Consider the following 22,906-nt stretch of genomic DNA (forward strand, 5'->3'; position numbering starts at 1 on the left):
CTCTGCTCTGCCGTATTGTCCGGCCCTTCCTTCCTCAATGATTTCAGCTCTATGAGAGAAGGTCTATTTGAAACACTCCTTTTTCTCCCCGCAGCCTCTCCCTGATCTGACCACTGTCTCTGAAAGTAGGAGAGGTCGTTCTTCGGTGTGATGTGCTCACTTCTCTCCATTTGCGATTTCAGCATTGCGTCTGGAGCTGTGAGCCTGGCTGTTACTGCAGCAGCGGGCAGGTATTGAACGAGAATGGCACTGCATGTGTGGAGAGAGAGGACTGCACCTGTCTGGATATGCTAACGGGAGACAGGTATCTTCCTGGTGAGAGCGTCCTGCGAGATGATGGCTGCAACAACTGGTAAGAGGCCTGTTCTCTAGCTCTGGATAATCTACAATATCTACATTTGGTTTATTGCTGATAGAAGATGATGGCCGATACGGGCCAAATGGCCCATCCAGTCTGCCCATCTGCAGCATCTATTATCTCCTTCTCTCCCAGGCTTTCTTGAATTCAGACACAGTCTCTGTCTCCACCACTTCTTCCGGGAGACTGTTCCACGCATCTACCACCATTTCTTTAAAAAAGTAATTCCTTAGATTACTCCGGAGCCTATCGCCTTTTAACTTCATCCTTTGCTCTCTCATTTCGAAGCTTCTTTTCAAATGAAAGATTTGCCTCATGCACAGCTATGCCATGTAGGTATTTAAAAGTCTCTATCGTATCTCCCTTCTCCCACCTTTCCTCCAAAGTATCTATATTGAGATCTTTAAGTCTGTCCCCATACGCCTCATTACGAAGACCACGCGCCATTTTAGTAGCCTTCCTCTGGACTGAACATAAGAATAGCCTTACAGGGTCAGACCAATGGTCCATCAGTCCAGTAGCCCATTCTCACGGTAGCCAATCCAGGTCACTAGTACCTGGCCAAAACCCAAAGAGTAGCAGCATTCCATTATCTCAGAATAAGCGAGATTCCGGAACCCCAGATAGTAGCAACATTCCATACAGAATCCCTAAAGAGTAGCAAGATTCTAGAACCCCAAAGAGTAACAACATTCCGTACAGAATCCCCAAAGAGTAGCAAGATTCTAGAACCCCAAAGAGTAGCAACATTCCGTACAGAATCCCCAAAGAGCAGCAAGATTCTAGAACCCCAAAGAGTAGCAACATTCCGTACAGAATCCCCAAAGAGTAGCAAGATTCTAGAACCCCAAAGAGTAGCAACATTCCGTACAGAATCCCCAAAGAGTAGCAAGATTCTAGAACCCCAAAGAGTAGCAACATTCCGTACAGAATCCCCAAAGAGCAGCAAGATTCTAGAACCCCAAAGAGTAGCAACATTCCGTACAGAATCCCCAAAGAGTAGCAAGATTCTAGAACCCCAAAGAGTAGCAACATTCCGTACAGAATCCCCAAAGAGCAGCAAGATTCTAGAACCCCAAAGAGTAGCAACATTCCGTACAGAATCCCCAAAGAGTAGCAAGATTCTAGAACCCCAAAGAGTAGCAACATTCCGTACAGAATCCCCAAAGAGCAGCAAGATTCTAGAACCCCAAAGAGTAGCAACATTCCGTACAGAATCCCCAAAGAGTAGCAAGATTCTAGAGCCCCAAAGAGTAGCAACATTCCGTACAGAATCCCTAAAGAGTAGCAAGATTCTAGAGCCCCAAAGAGTAGCAACATTCCGTGCAGAATCCCCAAAGAGTAGCAAGATTCTAGAACCCCAAAGAGTAGCAACATTCCGTACAGAATCCCCAAAGAGCAGCAAGATTCTAGAACCCCAAAGAGTAGCAACATTCCGTACAGAATCCCCAAAGAGTAGCAAGATTCTAGAACCCCAAAGAGTAGCAACATTCCGTACAGAATCCCCAAAGAGCAGCAAGATTCTAGAACCCCAAAGAGTAGCAACATTCCGTACAGAATCCCCAAAGAGTAGCAAGATTCTAGAGCCCCAAAGAGTAGCAACATTCCGTACAGAATCCCCAAAGAGTAGCAAGATTCTAGAGCCCCAAAGAGTAGCAACATTCCGTACAGAATCCCCAAAGAGCAGCAAGATTCTAGAACCCCAAAGAGTAGCAACATTCCGTACAGAATCCCCAAAGAGTAGCAAGATTCTAGAGCCCCAAAGAGTAGCAACATTCCGTACAGAATCCCCAAAGAGTAGCAAGATTCTAGAGCCCCAAAGAGTAGCAACATTCCGTACAGAATCCCTAAAGAGTAGCAAGATTCTAGAACCCCAAAGAGTAGCAACATTCCATGCTACCAATCCAGGGAAAGCAGTGGCTCCCCCCATGTCTTTCTCAATAACAGACATGAAGTTCACAGCAGTTTGCATGAGTAATTATGGCGATAACAATTTAAAAATAAGTATTACAATATTTATGAATCATTCGTAACAAATTCTTGAAAAAGCTAGGTGTTTGGGTCTTTTTTTTAAACATTTATAATGAGATTGCTGGCTAATGTTAGTTGGTAATGCTTTCCACAGTTTTGCTGCTCGATATGCCCATGTGGAGGTAAAAGTTCTATTGTATCTAATGAGCGGGGGGAGGGGGGGCGCCACGGGTTGCAGTACAGATTTTGAGTGTTTCTGTGATGGTTTTCTATATTGCACTCGCTTTTGGTTTTGGTGTGGTGCGTTTACATTTAGGCCCTCTTTTACTAAGGTGCGCTAATCGATTATGCGAACTATACGCTAACGCGTGCACATTAGTCTATGGACGCGTTAGCTAATTCAGATAGCGCAACTTAATAAAAGAGACCGTTAGTCTTTTTGACTGTGTAAACAGTATTTACACACTATCTTATGCATTTGCATTGTTACACTATTGTATTTGAATACTATGGGCCTCTTTTACAAAGCCACGCTAGCGGCTGCCCTGCGTTAACGACCCCGAAGCCCATAGAGACTTTAAAGGGCTTCGGGGCTGTTGCCGTGCGGCTTTGTAAAAGAGGCAGTATGTTTACCCACATCCTAAATAATTCTAGCACATAATGTTCGCTGTTCAAGATTATCCTTAACTATTCTAACTTAGGGCTCCTTTTACTAAGCTGCGATAGCGGTTTTGAATTGCCGCCCGCGCTAGACCATAACGCCAGCATTGAGCTGGCGTTAGGTCCAGCCACGTAGCGTGGGTTTAGCACGCGCTAAAATCCTGCGTGCGCTAAAAACGCTATCGCAGCTTAGTAAAAGGAGCCCTTAGTATATTATATTTATATCGCCCTAAATAAGTTAACTTTTCAACTAAGTAACTCTACTTACACGCATCCTAATTTGCCCTATTTTCTCTTATTCTAGTTACACTCAACCTAATCTATTATAGTTCTGTGTACTATCTTCATCTTAAACATTTCTCTAAACATCTACTATGTGTGTACTAGTGAGTTGCGCGGGGACAGAAATCTCACCCATCCCCGCCCGTCCCCGCCAGGATCCTCTCCGTCCCCCGCCCGTCCCCGCCAGGATCCTCTCCGTCCCCCACCCGTCCCCGCCAGGATCCTCTCCGTCCCCCACCCGTCCCCGCCAGGATCCTCTCCGTCCCCCACCCGTCCCCGCCAGGATCCTCTCCGTCCCCCACCCGTCCCCGCCAGGATCCTCTCCGTCCCCACCCATCCCCGCAAGGAATTACCTCCATCCCCGCCCGTCCCCATAAAAAGCAGCAATTACTTCTGACGGGATCATCAATTCCACAGTTTCTTTTGTGTTTGCACTGCTGTTTTCCTTGTGGAATCTCTTTGGTGGAACCCTTTTTTTGTTTTCTGTTCAGGTAATTAACTTATAAACCCCCCTCTTTTACTAAGGCTGACGTGTCCATTATATTATATGGACGAACCCTGCTTCCAAAGCCTTCCATCCCCGTGGGAGTCCCATTGGCTAGAGGGGGTCCCCGTGGGAGTCCTGTGGGCCAGAGGGGGGTCCCTGTGGGAGTCCCGTGGGTTAGGGAGGATTCCCGCGGGATCCCCGTGGGAACCGTGGGATTCCTGCGATCCATGTTCCCGTGCAGACCTCTAGTGTATACATCTTGTCCTCTTATGTTGCCAGACTGCTTTTTCCTCCCCCTCTAAAGTTTCTTTGTGTCAGTTCACAGTTTCAGATTGAAATAATCTGAGAAAAGGAGTCTTTATGCCTTTCTTGAATTTTCCGGTGTCCTTTTCTTGCTTTAATTCCTTCGGTAGGTTGTTCCACCTTATTGGAGCCATTACGGAGAACATTAATGTCCTTCTGCTTTTGTCTTTGTAGCAGGGACTTTAGGTTTGGACGCAGGGTGCGTGATGGTGTATGTTAGGTAGTCTGGCCACTGAGAGGTGAACGGTTTTGTGTATATTGGATTGCTCTGTAAGGGAAAGGGTGAGCCTGGGTTGGGGAGGGGAGATTCTAGGTTTTTTTTAAATTACTGTACAGTTCTCCCACGATATTCACGGGGGTTCCGTTCCAGGAACCCCCGCGAATCTTGAAAAACCGCGAATACGGTTTTTCGTGGGGGAGACTGGAGAGGGCAGCGGGAGAAGCAGGAGAGAGCAGCCGGAGCGCCGGCGAGTGAAGGAAATCACTCGCTGCATGCTCCGACCGCCTCTTCCTGCACTAAAGTCGGGCCTTACCAATCAGGAGCTCGACTCGGTTAACAAAATAGCTGTAAGATAAAGGCATCATGAAAAGGGAAAAGTAAAATAAGAACTCGGAATAAAAACTGCTTTTCTACCTTCTCTACAGCACCTGTGCAAAAGGGAAACTGCTCTGCACTAATCTGCCTTGCACAGGTAAGTGTCCACTTCCACCACAGATAGGGTTGCCAGAGGTCCGGATTTACCCAGATGTGTCCCCTTTTCAGAGGACTATCCGTATGGATTTTGAAAACCCGGCCCTTTTGTCCAGGTTTTGGACAGCCCCAGCCTCTGACAAGAGGTCGGAGCCACGTCTTGAGGGCTTCCGAGCGTTCACAGATGGGACGCAATAACATCGCGTGCGGGTGTAGAAGCGTGCGACGTCATCGCCTCACATCCGCGCATGTTCGGAGGCTCTCCGGCGTGGCCCCAAGCTCCGGGAGGAAGAGGAGATGAGGTTTATGGGGCTGGAGTGGAACGAGGGGGGTGGAGTGAGGCTGGGGTGGAATGGGGTGTGGCCATGTGTCCTCTTTTTTTCCATAAAAAATATGGTAACCCTAACCAGAGACAGAAAGAGAAAGGGGAGGTGGAATCTAAATTCTAATGGGGAACAGAAATCTCCCCCGCCCCCCCCCCCCCAGTATATAAAACATCTTTCATTAAAGTAGAAATGCATGACTCAGTTATTAATGTTACTGAGAAAAGGCAAGATGAGGGATAAGTAGATAGCAAGGGGGAGAAAGAAAAAGAGATGATAGGTAATGAGCAAGGGAGGGAAGTCTGGCTATATGTAAAGAGGGAGCAATAAATGATTTTTTAGGAAGGTGAGAGTAGGCTGGTAGTTAAGAAAATCTGGAGCTTGTCCTGAAAGTGACTTGGATTGGTGTAGGCTGCAGTGTAGAAATCCCGGAGCTCTGGATCTGAGCGGGTTTGGGCATTGACAGATACATAGAGTAGGTTGCAGTATGGGAATCCTGGAATTGGTGCTGGGAGTGAGTTGGACTGGGAGCTGATAGATGCATGCGTGTGGGGTTGTCTTTCTTATCATAGCCTCGGGGCTGAGGTTTTCTCTCTGGCTAATGTTTCTGTCTGGCTGTCTCTCTTCCATGCTTCCTCAGTGCCTGGGGGCTGGTGTGATTGGTCAGGTTGGACTCCCTGCTCGAAGACATGTGGCAGTGAGATGAGAACCAGGTATCGCACTTGCTCCTGCCCAAGTCCTCAGAACGCTGGTATGGAGTGTGAGGGGGTGGAGCAATATTACAGTGACACGGGGGTGCAGCTTCAAAGGAAGGAGTGCCTATCTGCGGCATTCTGTCCAGGTATGTTATACCCAAAGAAGTATGGGCCAGTTTTATTATTTATTTAACAGACATACGCATAATTTACCTGTTTTTAAGAACCACCTTCTCTGAGTCCATTCTTTGACTGAATGTCCAAAAATACTAGGACTAGGGGGCATGGAATGAAGCTACAAGCTGGAGAAGATATTTTTTTTCACTCAACATGTAATTAGACTCCGGAATTTGTTGCCAGAGAATGTGGGTGAAAGTAGTTAGCATAGCAGGGTTTTAAAAAGGTTTGGAGAATTTCCTAAAAAGAAAATTCCACAAGCCATTATTAAGATGGACTTGGGGGAAATTCGCTGCTTATTCTTAGGATATGCATCATAAAATCTCTTTTAATCTATTGGGATCTTGTCAGGTACTTGTGACCTGGATTGGCCACTCTTTGGACCGTTGGTCTGACCCAGTGTGGCTATTCTAATATTCTTATGGACTACAGGCAGTCATAGGTTGTGGAAAGTGGGGCCCTCACATGGTACTAGTTTTAATCCGTGCAGTCCTGTTTCTAGAGTCTGCATTCTTCATACTAGTGTTAAATGGAAGGATTCGTTCAGTGCTCAAACGCTGGTTAACTTTCCATACAGACTTACTTCCCTCTTTCGTGCTTTTGATTCTGGTTCCGCAGTTGATGGTGGCTGGAGTTCTTGGAGTTCTTGGTCCCTGTGTGACGGCTGTCTGGGAGAGTCCTGGCGGACACGGGAATGCAGCAATCCTCCCTCTCGCTTTGGGGGTCTGCCCTGCTTTGGAGAAGCCCAGCAGAGCCAAGTGTGCTCTGAAAACAGCACAGTGTGCACAGGTGAGAGAAAAAGACGGCCAACAATAGTCACAGATATACTGTATACGACTAAAAATGTCTTGTGAATGAAAAAGAACATAGAGATAGCAGATAAAGGCCAAAGGGCCCGTCTAGTCTGCCCATCCGCAGTTTATAAAAAATTTATAAAAAAAAAATCGCCCAAAATGAAAGAAGCCCTGCCATTGTGCCTTAGGCATTACAGGTAGGCGAGAACATTGATGGCAAGACTGCATTTTGGGGCCCATTTCGTGATTCTCTTCTCTCTCCCCCCTCCGCGCTGCCAAGCAGCGTGAGCTAAATGCCGAGCCACCCATTCTGTTCCCATAACTAGACACCAGAAGCGCCAAGCTTAGCACCTTACCAATGAGTCCAGTTCTCGGAGCTCCCACGGTGTAGCCAACAGCCCCCTGAACAGGGCTGCAGAACAGTGCAGAAAAATAGCTCCCCAATGCACAGCTCTAATGCTGTGCACATCATACGCGTGCTTTGTAAGAGGGAGGAACATGCCTTGTGCGTAGGGTTGCCGGACATGTCCTTTTTTTAGAGGACTGTCCGGGCTCCCGGACGGGCTTTTCAAAACCCGGCATTTGCCCGTCATACACATCCGCACGTGCTCCAGACGCGACCGGAGCTCGTCACAGAAGAGAGGATTGCTGGGGGCAGAGCTGGGGGTGAAACTGAATGGGACCAGAGGTGAGACTGGGCGGGGCTGGGGTGGACCTGGGCAGAGTGATGTGTCCAGAGTTTTCTTTTGCAAAATATGGTAACCCTACCTGTGCGTGTGCATAAGAGCTCTGCAGTAAGTGCAGTTCTTATGTGCATGCCCAGCCAAACTGGGGAGCAGGAAGCCTGGGCTGAGCAGATTGTATTTTCCCGGCAGACAGGCTTCGAACTTTGCCTCTCCCTCGTACAGAATATCTCTCTGTCGCCATATCCTGTTTTCCATACCCTTTATCAATCGTGCCGTTCTTTTCTGAACCCTCGCGAATATCACCATATCCTTCTTAAGGTACGGTGACCAGTATTGGACGCAGTACTCCAGATGCGGGCGCACCATCGCCTGATACAACGGCAGGAAAACTTCTTTCGTTCTGGTTGTAATACCTTTCCAAATAGAATGCATGGTATTATCAAGAAGGGCATTACAACCAGAACGAAAGAAGTTATCCTGGGCGTTGTACTGGGCGATGTTGCGCCCGCATCTGGAGTACTGCGTCCAATACAGGTCGCCGTACCTTAAGAAGGATATGGCGATATTCGAGAGGGTTCAGCAAAGAACGGCATGATTGATAAAGGGTATGGAAAACCTTTCATATGCTGAAAGATTAGAGAAACTGGGGCTCTTTTCCCTGGAGAAGCGGAGACTTAGAGACTTACAAGATCATGAAGGGCACAGAGAAAGTGGAGAGGGACAGATTCTTCAAACTTTCGAAAACTACAAGAACGAGAGGGCATTCGGAAAAATTGAGAGGGGACAGATTCAGATGCTAGGAAGTTCTTCTTCACCCAGAGGGTGGTGGACACCTAGAATGCGCTTCCAGAGAGCGTGATAGGACAGAGTACGGTATTGGGGTTCAAGAAGGGATTGGATGATTTCCTGAAGGAAAAGGGGATAGAAGGGGATAGATAGAGGATTGCTATACAGGTAATCCGGCGCGTGAGCGGACTGCTGGGCACGATGGACCTCTGGTCTGACCCAGCAGAGGCACTGCTTATGTTCTTATCATGTAATTTCAGTTTCTCACCTTCTTCATATATTGATTTTATCTTTACTTCAAAAACAAAACAAGCCCAAACCCACAGGAAAGAAAAAAAAAAAATCCTTCCAGGATCCAAATTCATGCGCAGCCTAAGCTAAGTGTCCGCCGGTAGCTTTTTTTCCCTAAGCAAAGTTTGGATGTGCGACAGTAACAGTGAGAACCCTCCCTTCGAGCATCCTTCTAGCGGTAGGCACTAGGGGCAGAGTTCTTTCCTGCGCTGTTCTCCGGGCCCTCTTTCACATTCTTTGCATACATTTAAATATCATTTGTGCCTGTTTTTGGTGGGCAGGTCTTTTCTGTCGCCATGTCCCTCGGAGCATTGTGTACAGCTTAACGCTGGAGCTATTTCGGCGCTAATCGCTTCTACCGCCGGCGTTAGGTCTTACCTTACATTACTGTACCTTGAAGTTCTAGGCGGATTACATCAGAAGATAACTGGACATTTCCAGGAAAAATTACAATTTAGGGAGCTGGTTGCATAATTGAGTCTTGGGGAGAAAGTTACGGTCTTAAGCTTTGGTCCCCATTTGTGCAGTTTTCTTACGGCCGAAAAAATGGAAGAGACGATATAGAAATGGACCTGTCCCTGCCGTCTGATGAGCCCTCACTCTTGACCAGGAAACCTTAACCTATTCAATGAAACCTGTGTATCCCCTTCTAGTGACTAACTCATAACAGTTTGCACTAATAGTAAAATTAACATGTGGCTAAAAAATTACAGTAATACACAGTTATCCTACCAATAACTGTCCTAATAACAGCCACATGTTAATTTTACTATTAGTGGCAAACCATTATGACTCTAGAACAGCGGTCTCAAACGCAAACCCTTTGCAGGGCCACATTTTGGATTTGTAGGTACTTGGAGGGCCTAAAAAAAATAGTTCATGTCTTATTAAAGAAATGACAATTTTGCATGAGGTAAAACTCTTTATAGTTTATAAATCTTTCCTTTTGGCTAAGTCTTAATAATAATATTGTCATTTATAGCTAAAGAGACATATGATCAAGAAACTGTTTTATCTTACTTTTGTGATTATGATAAACATACCGAGGGCCTCAAAATAGTACCTGCTGGGCTGCATGTGACCCCCGGACTGCGGAGTTTGAGACCACTGGTCTAGAACATTTCAGTACATTGCCTCAGATTTTAAGAACCTTCTCACTGCCATGTCTGACATCTTCCTTCACTCCTTGGAGTGGCGAGGAAAACGGTGAAGGAGTTCAAAGAAGCGTGGGATGAACACAGAGGATCTAGAATCAGAAAATAATAGTAAATATTGAACTAAGGCCAGTACTGGGTAGACTTGCACGGTCTGTGTCTGTATATGGCCGTTTGGGGGAGGAAGGGCTGGAGAGGGCTTCAATGGCTGGGAGGGTTTAGATGGGATGGAGTAGGTTTTGACGGAGGTTTCGGCAGTTGGAACCCAAGCACAGTACCGGTTAGAGCTTTGGATTCTTGCCCAGAAATAGCTAAGAAGAAAAAATTTATATTGAATCAGGTTGGGCAGACTGGATGGACCATTCGGGTCTTTATCTGCCGTCATCTACTATGTTACTATGGTTAAGATCTCTCGCTGTAGATTCATAATCGCCCCCTTTGCTACCACTTCAGAAATGACTAATCTCAGATGTAGTTGCCCACAAGCCCAGGGTGCAATGTTTATGCTGGTTTTGCTTCCTAGGCTCATGTGATCTTTCTTTGCCCTCTTTTAGACTGCGAAGGGGGACAGGTGGAGTTTACGTGTGGTAAACCCTGTCCCCGCTCCTGTGAGGATCTCCAGGAGGACACCATGTGTCTGGACAGCACCGAATGTGAGGCGTCATGTGGGTGCCTCGGGGGGCGGCTGATGCAGGATGGAGTCTGTGTGCCTGTGGAAGAGTGTCGATGCAAGTATAAGAACATCTCTCTCGGTGAGTGTGAAATTGAAGCTAACGTGTCCGGGGATCAAGCAGGCTGAGCTCAGGATAGGGAGAAAGGGAAGGTCACGGGCAGGTTTCCAGTAAGGAATACAGGGAGAGACCATGGGGAGAGATTTAAGTGGGATGGCAGAGGAGATACCATGAGGAAAACTCTCTGCAGGGGAGAAAGAGAGGAGAGACCATAGAGCCCGAGCTCAATATAGCTGGTCTACCCTTAAGATACCATAGAGCGAGGCACAGGAGGGTTAGAAGACACCATAGAGACAGGACTGGTGTAACAAATTTTGCCTGATAAGCACGGCAGGAGTGTGACAACATGCTGGGACCTCCCAAACTCACCATGACCATTGTTCTAGTAGTACTTTCACCATCTCTAGTGTCACATGCAGCTTGATTCTTCAGCTTTAACCTACATGGAGCAGGCATGGAGACAGGATGGCAGTGGTTACTGTGGGTGCAGGGGAGGAATGGTGGCAGCAACGGCAGCTCCAGAGAAGCAGCAGTTTCGGTTTGCAGAGGGTGCCAGACACCCTGGCTCTACCCCTACATAGAGACAAGAAGATCATGGAGGCACAGTTCAGGAGAGGGGGGACGAGGCGATGCCATAGAACAGGTCTTAGGGGAGAGATTTGGAATGTTGTATTTCATTACTTGTCTTTCTGAGTTCAAGCCCAGCATTTATAATGTAAGAGCTAGATATATTAACATGCTTAAATGTGAGTTATGTGCTTAGTTGGGCTCATGGACAGGAGACCATAAACCCAAAGAGCGATAGAACAGAGAGGCTGTAACAGTAGCACTGGTTCTGAATCATAAACTGAGACTTATGCTGGATTTTACTAGCATGCACGGATGTTATTACGACAACATCTGTGCACTTCTGGATGCCTCGAGCCGTAACCACTAAGGGGCATAATCAAACAAAATGACTAAGTCCTCTTTTGGCCTAAGGCCCTAGGCGCCTACAGTAGGCAGCAGGGAAATGTCCATTGTCGGAAAAAAACATCCAAAATGTGTTTTTTGGGGGGAGAATGGCCTACCTATACGTTCAGGAGTTTAATTGCCCAGACTGCCTCTATGTCTACCTTTAAGCCCTATTCTCGAAAAAAAAAAAAAATTTGCCCAAGACCCAAACGCTCAAAACAAGACCTTTTAGGCATGGGAGGGACCAGTCCTTCACCTAAAAGCACGATTCTCTAACCAGCGTCGATTAGAGAATCGTGGAACATCCCTCTCCCCCCCACAACGATCGTGGCAGGATGGATGCCCAGTCCCTCCCGCCCAGCAGTTGCTGTGACCCCCCCCGCAACAATCACGGCAGGAGAGATGCTCAATCTCTCCTGCCGCAATCCCCTGAACCCTCCCGCAATCATTCCTGTCAGGAGGGATGCCCAATCCTTCCTGTCATGATCCCTGCGCGAATCCCTTCCCCCCACAAGCATTGTGGCAGGAGAGATGCCCAGTCCCTCTTGCTGACACCCCCACCCCTCCAAAAGTTGCCTACCCGGTCCCCCCAAGGCCACTCCCACCTGGACCCCCCACCCCCACCAGAATGCACTGGGAGATAGGCCTAAAATTCCTGATGGCCCAGTTGCCTAAGGTTCCTCCTACAGGAGGGGCCTTAAGTGCCTGGGCCAATCAGTGCCTTAGGCCCCTCCCCAGGGCATCCCAAGATGCACCAGGAAGGGGCAGGCCTGCCATTCCAGTGAAGGCGGGCCTGCCATCTGGCTTCAGAGAGAACCCATCCGTCTGGCCATCTAAAACAGTTAAGAGTGGGGTCCGGGTGGGGTTAGGGGGTCAAGGTGAGGGTAGCCTTTGGGGTCCGGTGTGGGTGGCCTTGGGAGGTCAAGGTGGGCAACATTTGGGGAGTGGGGGTGTTGACAAAAGGGACTGGGCATCCCTCCTGCCAGGGAAGATTGTGGGAGGTTTCAGGAGATCACGTCAGGAGGGACTGGGCATCCCTCCTGCCAGGGAAGATTGTGGGAGGGTTCAGGGGATCACGGCAGGAGGGACTGGGCATCCCTCCTGCCAGGGAAGATTGTGGGAGGTTTCAGGGGATCACGGCAGGAGGGACTGGGCATCCCTCCTGCCAGGGAAGATTGTGGGAGGGTTCAGGGGATCACGGCAGGAGGGACTGGGCATCCCTCCTGCCAGGGAAGATTGTGGGAGGGTTCAGGGGATCACGGCAGGAGGGATTGGGCATCCCTCCTGCCAGGGAAGATTGTGGGAGGGTTCAGGGGATCACGGCAGGAGGGACTGGGCATCCCTCCTGCCAGGGAAGATTGCGGGAGGGTTCTGGAGTGTCAGCAGGAGAGATTGGGCATCTCTCCTGCCGGCAATCATTTGGGGGGGGGGTCTTGGCATCCCTCCTGCTGCGATTGTTACGGGGACAGGGGGACGGGTTGTCTTTGCTGCTGAGCTGATCACGGTAGCCGCCCGATACAGAACTTATACCTGTTTTGAGTTGGTCTGTCAAAATGTATAAGTTCCGTCCAGGTTACCTGTCATACTTTTTTCGATTATGGCTGCCAGATGACTAAGTCTAGGTCGGCCCACATCCCACCCATCTCCCGTCCTACCTATTCCTCCAAAAATGCCCCTTTTCGCTCTGTATGCACAGAGGCAGTGAAAAGGCCTAAGCTGGTTTTATATATGTCTAAAACCCTGTTCGATTATCGGTACTTGGATGACCTGTCTTTTTGATCGTCCATGTGCCGATTTAGGCGGGTGTTTAGACTTTTTAAAAAAAATTATTGTGTACCTCGCTATATTTAGTGTGCTGCGGCTTGACAAAGTTTGCAAGACACTGGCCTAGATAATCTTGATAGGCAGCATATAACTACCTAAATAAAATAAAAAAAATTAATTCTCAACATGATAGGACTTTGGAACAGTAATGGAGGAAAATATGGCCTCTTATTCTGTCATGAAGAGCCTTCTGCGACGTCCAATTCTCCCTGAAGTACTAGTCAGAACTGCGGGGAAAATATTATGGATTATATTAAACCAAAGCTTTCTCTTCTTAATTTTCTCCTTCTCTCCGTGCAGGAGTGGCTGAAGATGGGAACAGCACCTCATGGGCTGGCCTGACTCCATGGCAGTATACACAGCCTGGGGAGACCGTGTCCAGACCCTGTCAAAACTGGTGGGTAGACGAAGAGCTCAAAACTGCTGATGAAAGTTTCTGAGGCTGGATGAATCAGTACATAAACCAAAGTACTTCATAAAGGCAGGGGGGCGGGGGGGGGGATGGAACTGCAGCCGCCTCTGGTGTGGAAAGCAAGCTGCTTACCGTCATATGAAAGAGAGGCTTTCTTAAGATCATGGGGTGAAACTGAGATTTTTGAACTTAGCCTGGGGATATGATTTTCTTGTATTGCAGCTGAAAGATAGGTAGGGAATGAAGCTACCTGAACGGAGCCAGTAGAGCCAGGTGGCAACGCTAAACTCTTCAAGTAAATGCCTCAAGAAAGGACAGCATTTCTGTTAACAGGCACCCCTTACCAGCAACAGCAGTTTAGCGATAGATGGAATCCTCAGGATGTGGGGTAGTGGGATGGGATATTTAGCATCCAGCGGGCCCCACCGGGGAAGTGAATGGATCTGTGAGGAATTGCCATGATAAATCTAAGCAAGGCTTTGGGCCGAGCTTTGTACAGCATTTAGGTTTGCTCAATTTCTTTATTGTGGTCAAGACGCGAAACGTACGTGTTTCGGCCGCAATGTGGAGTGTTATGTCGCAGTTCTTCTCCCTTACGAATGTAATACTAGGATCAAAGTAAACTCTCGTCATGAGCGGGCGTAGGATGAAGTTAAGAGGTGATAGGCTCAGGGGTAATCTAAGGAAATACTGTTTTGCAGAAAGGGCGGTAGATGCATGGAACGGTCTTCCAGAAGAGGTGAGACTGTGTCTGAATTCAAGAAGGCTTGGGATAGGCACATGGGATCTCTTAGAGAGAGGAAGAGATAATGGTGACTGCGGATGGGCAGACTGAACGGGCCATTTGGCCTTTATCATCAGGTTTCTATGTCTGTATATAAATATAAGAATTCAATGATTTATCAACCTAATTGTAAATTATAAATCAAAATGATAAAAAACTAAATTATAAACGAGTGCTCAGTTTGTAATATCATTCAAACACAGCAGTGTTACAAAATAATGATATTGTATCTCTCCATCATTGCACCCGCCTGCTTAACTACCTTAATAGCGATTGATGAAATAACCTGACGTTAATATAGTTGATCAACAACTAAAGTGAAAAGAAAAGATGGTACTTAGTTTCATATAGAGGTAGACAAGGTCCGGGTTCGGGTGTAAGAGGTCAAAAAAAAATCTCCTTTATGTTCACTATTGCTGGGTTGAAATCAAGTTCAAAAAAGTTCAGGTGTTGTTGTGACAATAAGTCCCCAAGGAAAAAAATCCCAACATGCAAAATCAAGTCCACAATGTGAAGTGGAGTATAATGATCCACCAGGCTCGGTCTTCACTGCTGCTTCCTCAACACCGATCGTGTTTCACAAAAAATTTGCTTCATCAGGAGGAAGACAAAAACTAAAAATCACAATAATAAAAAATATATGAATCTATATATCAAACAATTACCTGAAACATGTTATAAAGTCTTATGAAATCAAATTCATTTGAATTATAACTGAAATCCTTCATTATACTCTAAATGAAATTACCCTCGGATCTCACATCGGAAGGAACGCGAGGCCATTTGGCCTTTATCTGCCATCATGTATCTATGTTTCTCTTAAAAATATAGCTAACTGGAACATGAGGCAGCTCAAAAGAAGAATATTTAACTACGAGTCTATATGAGGGAGAAGAGTCACTGGTCACAAAGGGGATAAGGGAGAGGAGGGAATGAGCGAGAAGTGGGAGAGAAGGAGAGTATTTGAGTCAGTGCACAAGGGGCAGCGAACGAATAAGAGAATGGGTCAAGGGAAGAATGAGTAAGTGGACTGGGAGAGAAACGGTGTGTATGCCACTTCCTCCTCCTCTTTTTGCCTAAGATCACTTCTGTATTTCCCTCATCTGACATTTTACCCAGATTCTTACTTCTTTCCCATTTCTATGTCTCTCTTCTCCTTGCCCAGCATGGATCATTAAGATCTCCCTTCCCACAAAAAAATGTCCAAATAAAGTAGCCGAGTACACACAAAATGCCAGAAAATTACTTTTTTACAAAGTATAAAACCCCTTTTTTCCCCCCCCAATTCTTTATTCATTTTTTCATCTTACATCAAGTGTACAATAATACATCAATTGAATCATAAACATCACTTGAAATTATTTTCTATTATCTTCTTAAATACATAAATTAAGCCCCTCCCCACCTCCCTTTCCACAAACATTGTAAATCAAGCATATCATACATGTATTATATTCAAAAATATTGATTAAAACCAATAATATAACTATATATATCCCCCTTTCACAATATTATTATACTTTTAGTGTAAAAAGGTGTCTAATCATTACAATATGTTATCAATGGCCCCCAAATCTTTTTAAAATTATTATAATTCCCTTTTTGTATGGCAATTGTTCTTTCCATTTTGTATATATGGCACAATGAATTCCACCAGAAGGTGAAATTAAGTCTGGTGTAATTTTTCCAGTTTCTGGTGATATGTTGAAAGGCAACTCCTGTCATTATTAACAAAAGTTTATTATTGCTTGCTGAAATTTGATTTTTTATTCTCATAGATGTCCCAAATAGAATTGTGTCATATGATAGAGCTACATGGTTTTCTAATAAACAATTAATTTGAGACCAAATTGATTTCCAAAAGGCCATAATACAGGGACAAAAATATATTAAATGATCTAGAGTCCCTGCTTTCAGATTACAGTGCCAGCATCTATTAGACTTAGAGCTATCCAACTTTTGTAATCTAACTGAGGTCCAAAATGCTCTATGTAACAAAACAAAACAAAAAAAAAAGAACCAAGTTTGTCTCATAGATGCAGACACTGTACATAAGTATAAAACCCCTAATTTTATATGTAAAATACATACAGTTTTATGAAAACGTGCCACATAATTGCTGCAGAATCTTAAAAAAAATCTGCCAAAGGAAATCAGGGATTGAGTGTTGCGTATTTATGTCTCTTAAGATGACATTAAACTCTTTCCTCAGCACATGTGACAGTGGCGTCCTTCAGTGTACAACAGATCCCTCTTGCCGCCTGGATGGAGCATGGAGCACCTGGGGTCCGTGGAGCCCCTGTTCCGAAAGCTGCGGGGTAGGGACTCAGTACCGACTGCATGTGTGCAGTAATCCCGCACCCCAGAATGGAGGAAGCGAGTGCCTGGGACCAGACCGGCAGCAGAGAGAATGCCATGAACGGGACTGCGAGAGTAAGAAAACTTATAACACCCCCACCACACACACACACACACACACACACACACACACACTTTGAATCCTGTGATTTCTGATGGTCTCTGTTCTTTAAAACACATTTTTCTTCTAACAAATCTTCACTCCAAGATAAAGTATTGCATTCTTCTTAAAAGCAAGCCATCTGATATTTCCCACTCTGTGTGATATGGAGAGTAATCTTATAACAGGTTGCCAAGGTGTCTATTATATAAATGAACTAATTAATAGGAAACAGACTTGTCTTAAGGTGATACTAATCAATCCATTCAATAATCACTATTATTCATATTTATTTTAAGTTTATTTTTTTTAAGTTCAATGAGTTTTTATTAAGGTTTTACAACAAAACAGAAAATAATACAGATGTGTAACATCAAAACATTGCATTAAGACGTATATTGAATCATAGCAGATCCGTAATGTAATGCCCCAAACCAGGGGAACAATACTAATCCTTTGTATTATTTTAAGTTTATTTTTAAGTAAATATGAATAATGGCAATTATTGAATGGGTCTATTATATAAAGACAAATAAAGGCATATGTCTGTATAAAATTGCTTCATTTAAGAAGCAGAAATTATGGCTAGAATGATGGTGTGTACATAAGATCATTATTATTATTATTATTATTATGTTCTTGTATACCGCCATACCCAATGAGTTCTAGGCGGTTCACATCAATTAATTAGGATCCGATCTGCACACGGATTTACAACATTTTGTCGGAGTTACAGGCAACGAGGAAGGAAATGTTGGAACATTTTAGCAGATATTTAACAGAGTTACAGGCAGCGACAAGTTGGATTGGCCGGAAAGAAGGAGGGCGAGAGAAACACAGGAGGGGAGGAGAGTGGAGGGGGAGGGCGGGAGTTGGATTATTGCAGGGGAGTGAGGGTTGAGGGTCCTGTTCGCCTGTTTGCGAGGGTCCTGTTTGTTGAGGGTCCTGTTTGCCTACCTTACTGGCACAAACCAAAGGTCTATCAAGTCCAGTATCCTGTTTCCAATAGTGGCCAATCCTTGGCAAGATGCCAAGGAGTACAAAAGATTTTATGCTGCTTATCCTAGTGGATTTCCCCAAGTCCATCTTAATAATGACTTATGGACTTTTCTTTTAGGGAATTATCCAAACCTTTTTTTTTTTTTTAACCCTGCTAAGCTAACTGCTTCTCCACATTCTCTGGCAACGAATTTCAGAGTTAAATTACACATTGAGTGTGCATATATGCCACCTACAAGATTCTCTAACCGGCGTCTGTCAAAAGAGCCAGTTAGAGAATCGTGCAACGTCCCCTTCCTCCCCCCCCCTCCGCAACGATCTTGGCAGGACGGACGCCCAGTCCCTCCTGCCCAGCACTTGACGTGACCCCCCACACATATATGCCAAGTAGGTGTAAATGTCTTAGAGTAAACTCAATAAACGGCACCCAAAAATAGGTGCTTCGAAGATCTGTGTTAAGCCAATATTCTGCAAACGCCACCCTATGTGGAATAGTCTTTGCAAAATACTGGCTTAACATCTCATGCCAAACTTTGGCCATGAGCACTTTCGCCTGCCAAAAACTGATTCAAATGCTGGCGCCTAACTAAATTGACAGTACTCTATAACATCATATCTAAATCCTGGGAATGTCCTTGACCCACCCATTCCCCCTCCCACAGAAGAGGCCTAAATCAGTAATATGCGCAGCTGCTAATTAGTGCCAGTTCGTGCTTGGGAAGGCCAATTATTGGTACTTATCTAGAATTAAGTGCCAATTAGCTAATTGTGTGATATGTGCAACTTCTGTAACTGGACACGCATTTGCCCGGCCAACCTTGGGTGCCATTTATAGAATTTGGAGGTTTGAGTATAAAGCACATATGTATTTTATAAATAACACATGGAAATTTCAACTCTGCCCCAAATTTGCCCACACCCAAGTTGCATGAAATTACACGTGTTCTTCTCAGCGCATATATTTGTATTCAACAGTGTTTACTAAAGCTTCCTACACTCCAAATAGTTAGACTGACTTCACCTTTCGCTATATGGGTCCTTCGTTCTGGAACACACTACCAATTGCTATTAGTAGTATAACAAATTATTTGGGCTTTTGTAAAACATTAAAGGCATGGTTATTTAGTACTTTCTTTTCTTGTTGATTTTGATATTCGTGAGCAGATTTTTTGTTATTATCTCTTTCTATCTTTTCTTTTAAAATTGTAGTTCTTTATCGTCCCTCCAGACCGGCACAGACAGATGGGTTTATACTCCTCTACCAGCAGGTGGAGACAGAGAACACATTGACTTTTGGCAGTAGTACAAGTGGGCTGTGCAGTCCCATCTGCAATCAGTCTGTTCTCTATGCCGGTCTGAAAAGAAGCTTTAAATTGAGCTTAATTAGTTTTTTTTATTGCTAACTGGCAGTTACTTTTGCTCCTTATTTATCCTGTGCTGATTATTTGTGTGGGTTTGTGATTGGAGGTCAGGATTATAAAGTTTTTGTAAGATCACATTTTTGTTTTCATTATTGCTGGTCTATGAGCATGATTTTTGCACTGGATGTGATGTTAGTTCCAAAATGAACCCCTCATTATAGACCTTTTCTGCTAACTTTCTTTTATTTTTATCTGCTCAGTGTGTTGAGTTATATTTTTAATTTCCTGTCATTACATGGAAAATAACTCCCTGTCCCCGCAGATAACCGCAGGAAACCATCCCGTCTCATTCTGTAGTGTCTATCTCAACCTCAGTCCTTCTACACCAGCATTCTTCAATGGAAGGCTTGAGAGTCAGTGGTTGTACCCATTCATACTCTGATTCTTCCCTCTCTCCTCAAAGAATGACATGGGAATGGTTTCCCATGGTTAACTGCAGGGACGGGGACAAATTCTGTCTTTGTGTCATTCTCTATATAAAGTACTGCCCCATTAATTTGGGGCCGATGCTGCCAGGACTTAAAAGCCAGCCATAAAAATTCTCTGATGGTTTCACTCCCTAGCAGCAGATTTTCCGTGACTCATTCTCCTTTTCTAGGTTCTTCATGGTACCACCATGATCGAATTTGATAGTGTGTAATGTGACTACATATGGAAGTTCCTGTCTGTGAAACTCCTTTACCATGGTAGGGGCTTCTGCTTGGTCATTAGACCTTTTCTATGAAACCTGAGCTCTCTTCTCCTGCCTTGGATTGTAGAAACAAAGCAATGGGGTGAGTGGTCCCCATGGTCAGCCTGTAGTGTGTCCTGCGGAGGAGGGGAGCAGATACGTACTCGGAAGTGTCATTACCTGGAGTGTGAAGGCCTGGGAGCGCAGAGTAAAACTTGTAATACCCAGGTCTGCCTCGGTGAGTATAACTCTGTTGTTTCTCAGTCACCAATTTTATGGCTATGGTTTATCATGCTTAATATTCCTCTTGCAGCATCTTCCCTCCCCCCCATCCCCCATCCCATCCCTTGTGCAGCATCTTTCCATCCCACCCCCTTGCGCAGCCAAACCCCCGCTGACACTTCCATCTCTCTCTCCCATTAGAACGCCGCCGACCACGAGACCGATATACCTTGCGAACGGCAGTGTCGGCAAAAATCTAATCAGGCTGCTTCGCGGCCTTCTCTTCTCCCTCCAGGGCGTTGCTGATGACATCATCAGCAATACGGCAGAGGAACGCCCTGGAGGGAGAAGAGAAGGCCACGAAGCAGCCTGATTAGATTTTTGCTGACGCTGCCATTTGCAAGATATATCAGTCTCGCGTTTGGCGGCGTTCTAATGGGACGGAGAGATGGAAGTGTCAGCAGGGGTTCAGGGGGGCATGGCGGGAAGTGCTGCTGCTGGCGACTAGGGCTTATTTTTGGGGTAGTCTATTTTTGGAGTAACGTCGTCTATTTATTTATTTGTTCATTTTTATAGCCCGTCCTTCCCAGGAGCCCAGAACGGGTTACAATAAAATAAAATTAGGTACTTACAACTTCCCTATCTGTCCTGAAGGCTCACAATCTAGCTAAAGTACCTGAATAACAGTTATTAAATAGTAGAGATATAACAAATTTCAATAATAAAAATATTAATTATAATAATAAAAAAAATTATAAGAAAAAGAAATATAAAAAGAATAAAATTAAATTTTAACATTTTTATTGAAGGAAAAAAGTAAATATACATTTATATAATACAAAAATGTATTCTTTACAAATGATTTCACACATTTGAAAATTCTAATCCAAATATTCTATTAAATATTATCATTCCTCCAAAATTTTATATGACAAATCCTAATTCCCTAATCCTAATTAAAATTAAACAAAAAAACTCAACGTCCCCAAACAGTCCAGCAATCCTTGGCACTGAAACATCAGCTCCGGTCCACATCACTGACAAGCTGTAAAGAACAGCCGCAGGGCCCAATGGTCAGCCGCTCTCAACAGCCGGATCATGTGCTGCCCTGGTCGAGGACCTCCATCACACCACTCTCAGCCCCTTCTGGCTGTCTATATCGGGCTTGTCAAACCTCAGCCCTTGCCAGGTCAGGTTTTCAGGATTTCCCAAATGGATGTGCGTGAGATCTATTTGCATACCGTGGAAGCAGTGCATGCAAATAGATCTCATGCAAATTCACTGGGGAAATCCCAAAAACCTGACTGGATTGCGGCCCTCGAGGACTAGGGATTACCAGATGACCAGGAAAACTTGGACCTGTCCTCTTTTAGAGACTGTCCGGGTTCCCGGAGAGATTTCCAAAACCCAGCAGCTTGTCCAGGTTTTGGAAGTCCCCGAACTTGGGGCTGTGTCTGGAGGGCCCTTTGCACATGTGCGGACGTTGACGGGATGATGTCATATGCATGTGCACACGTGCGTGACGCCATTGCGTCAACGTCTGCGCACGCGCGGAGGCCCTCCAGACATAGCCCCGGGCTTGGGGAAGGAGAATGGAGGCTCGTACGGGGATGGGGCTTGGGGAGAATGAGGCAGGGCTGGAGGCAGGATGAGGTGGGGCTGGGGCGCAATGGGGAGGAGCCAAGGGTCTTCCTTTTTTTAAAGAGGAAATCTGGCCACCCTATCGAGGACAAACATTGGACAACCCTGGTCTACATAGATTGCTTTTAAGGCTTCTATACAACCTCGTCTGGCCCAGTTTAGGGTTACCAGACGTCCGGATTTCCCCGGACATGTCCTCCTTTTGAGGACATGTCCAGGGGGTCCAGACGGCCTTTCAAAACCAGGCACTTTGTCCAGGTTTTGAAAAGCTTCCCGACATAATCGTGTACATCTTGGACATTCATAGATAGCTGGCTGTGCTTGCCTGTGAGTGCTTTTAGCGGTGACGGGATAATTGCGCGCCAGACACCAGCGCGCCGACAATCCAGCGCCGACAATTCAGCGCAAGACAGAAGCGTGTGGGGGAAAAAGTAATTTTTAAAGATCTCTGACTGGGGGTTTGGGGAGGCAACCCTCCCCACTTTATTGGTTAGTGTTCGCACTGCTTTTCCGGGGGGGGGTGGGGGACTTTTCCCGAAAAAAATCAGAAAAAGTTCTGTTTTCGCTATAATGGAGGTTTCCAACCCCCCGAGCCCCCCTCCAACAGCAGCGTGAACACTAACCAATAAAGTGGGGGGGTTGCCACCCCAAACCCCCCCGTCGGAGCTCTTTAAAAATTACTTTTTCCCCCGCGCACTTCTGTCTTGCGCCAAATTGTCGGTGCTGGATTGTCAGCACACTGGCGTCTTGCGCGCCACTGACTATGAACCCTTTTAGCAGTAGCTTCCATGTCCCTAGAAACTTTGTTCCCAAAATATTCCCTTTCACTTGTCAGCCTCTTCTGAATTTCTTTCATTAATTCTCTTACTTTTGTTAAATTTATAAGTGTAGCAGAATTCCTCTGTTATTGGCTCTCAATGTTTTTTTGCCTGAAATGCATTTCTTTTTTTAAAACTTGTAGCTTTATTGAGAAAGCATATAAAGCACAAAAGCATAGCCAGACAAGTAACATGGTACCTAATCATAGATAACCAATGCAAAGCATGGCAGTAAGATAAGCAAAAGAGCTAGCTACCCCACAGCTATGCACAAGTAAACTGTCTCTTAAACTCCCACCCCAATACTTTCCCAC

At 45.5% G+C, this 22,906-nt stretch overlaps 1 protein-coding gene across 1 annotated transcript in view; it reads left to right on the forward strand.

Annotated features, from left to right (window-relative positions):
* The window catches only part of LOC117354948 (SCO-spondin-like), a 441,431-nt gene that overhangs the window by 291,810 nt on the left and 126,715 nt on the right, over positions 1-22,906 (forward strand). The window contains 8 exon segments of the mRNA XM_033932909.1: positions 183-352; positions 4,707-4,753; positions 5,716-5,916; positions 6,566-6,736; positions 10,213-10,410; positions 13,468-13,564; positions 16,576-16,796; positions 20,000-20,149. Coding sequence (XP_033788800.1) covers positions 183-352; positions 4,707-4,753; positions 5,716-5,916; positions 6,566-6,736; positions 10,213-10,410; positions 13,468-13,564; positions 16,576-16,796; positions 20,000-20,149 — 1,255 coding nt within the window.

The sequence above is a fragment of the Geotrypetes seraphini genome, chromosome 2, assembly GCF_902459505.1.
Source record: "Geotrypetes seraphini chromosome 2, aGeoSer1.1, whole genome shotgun sequence".
NCBI lineage: Eukaryota > Metazoa > Chordata > Amphibia > Gymnophiona > Dermophiidae > Geotrypetes > Geotrypetes seraphini.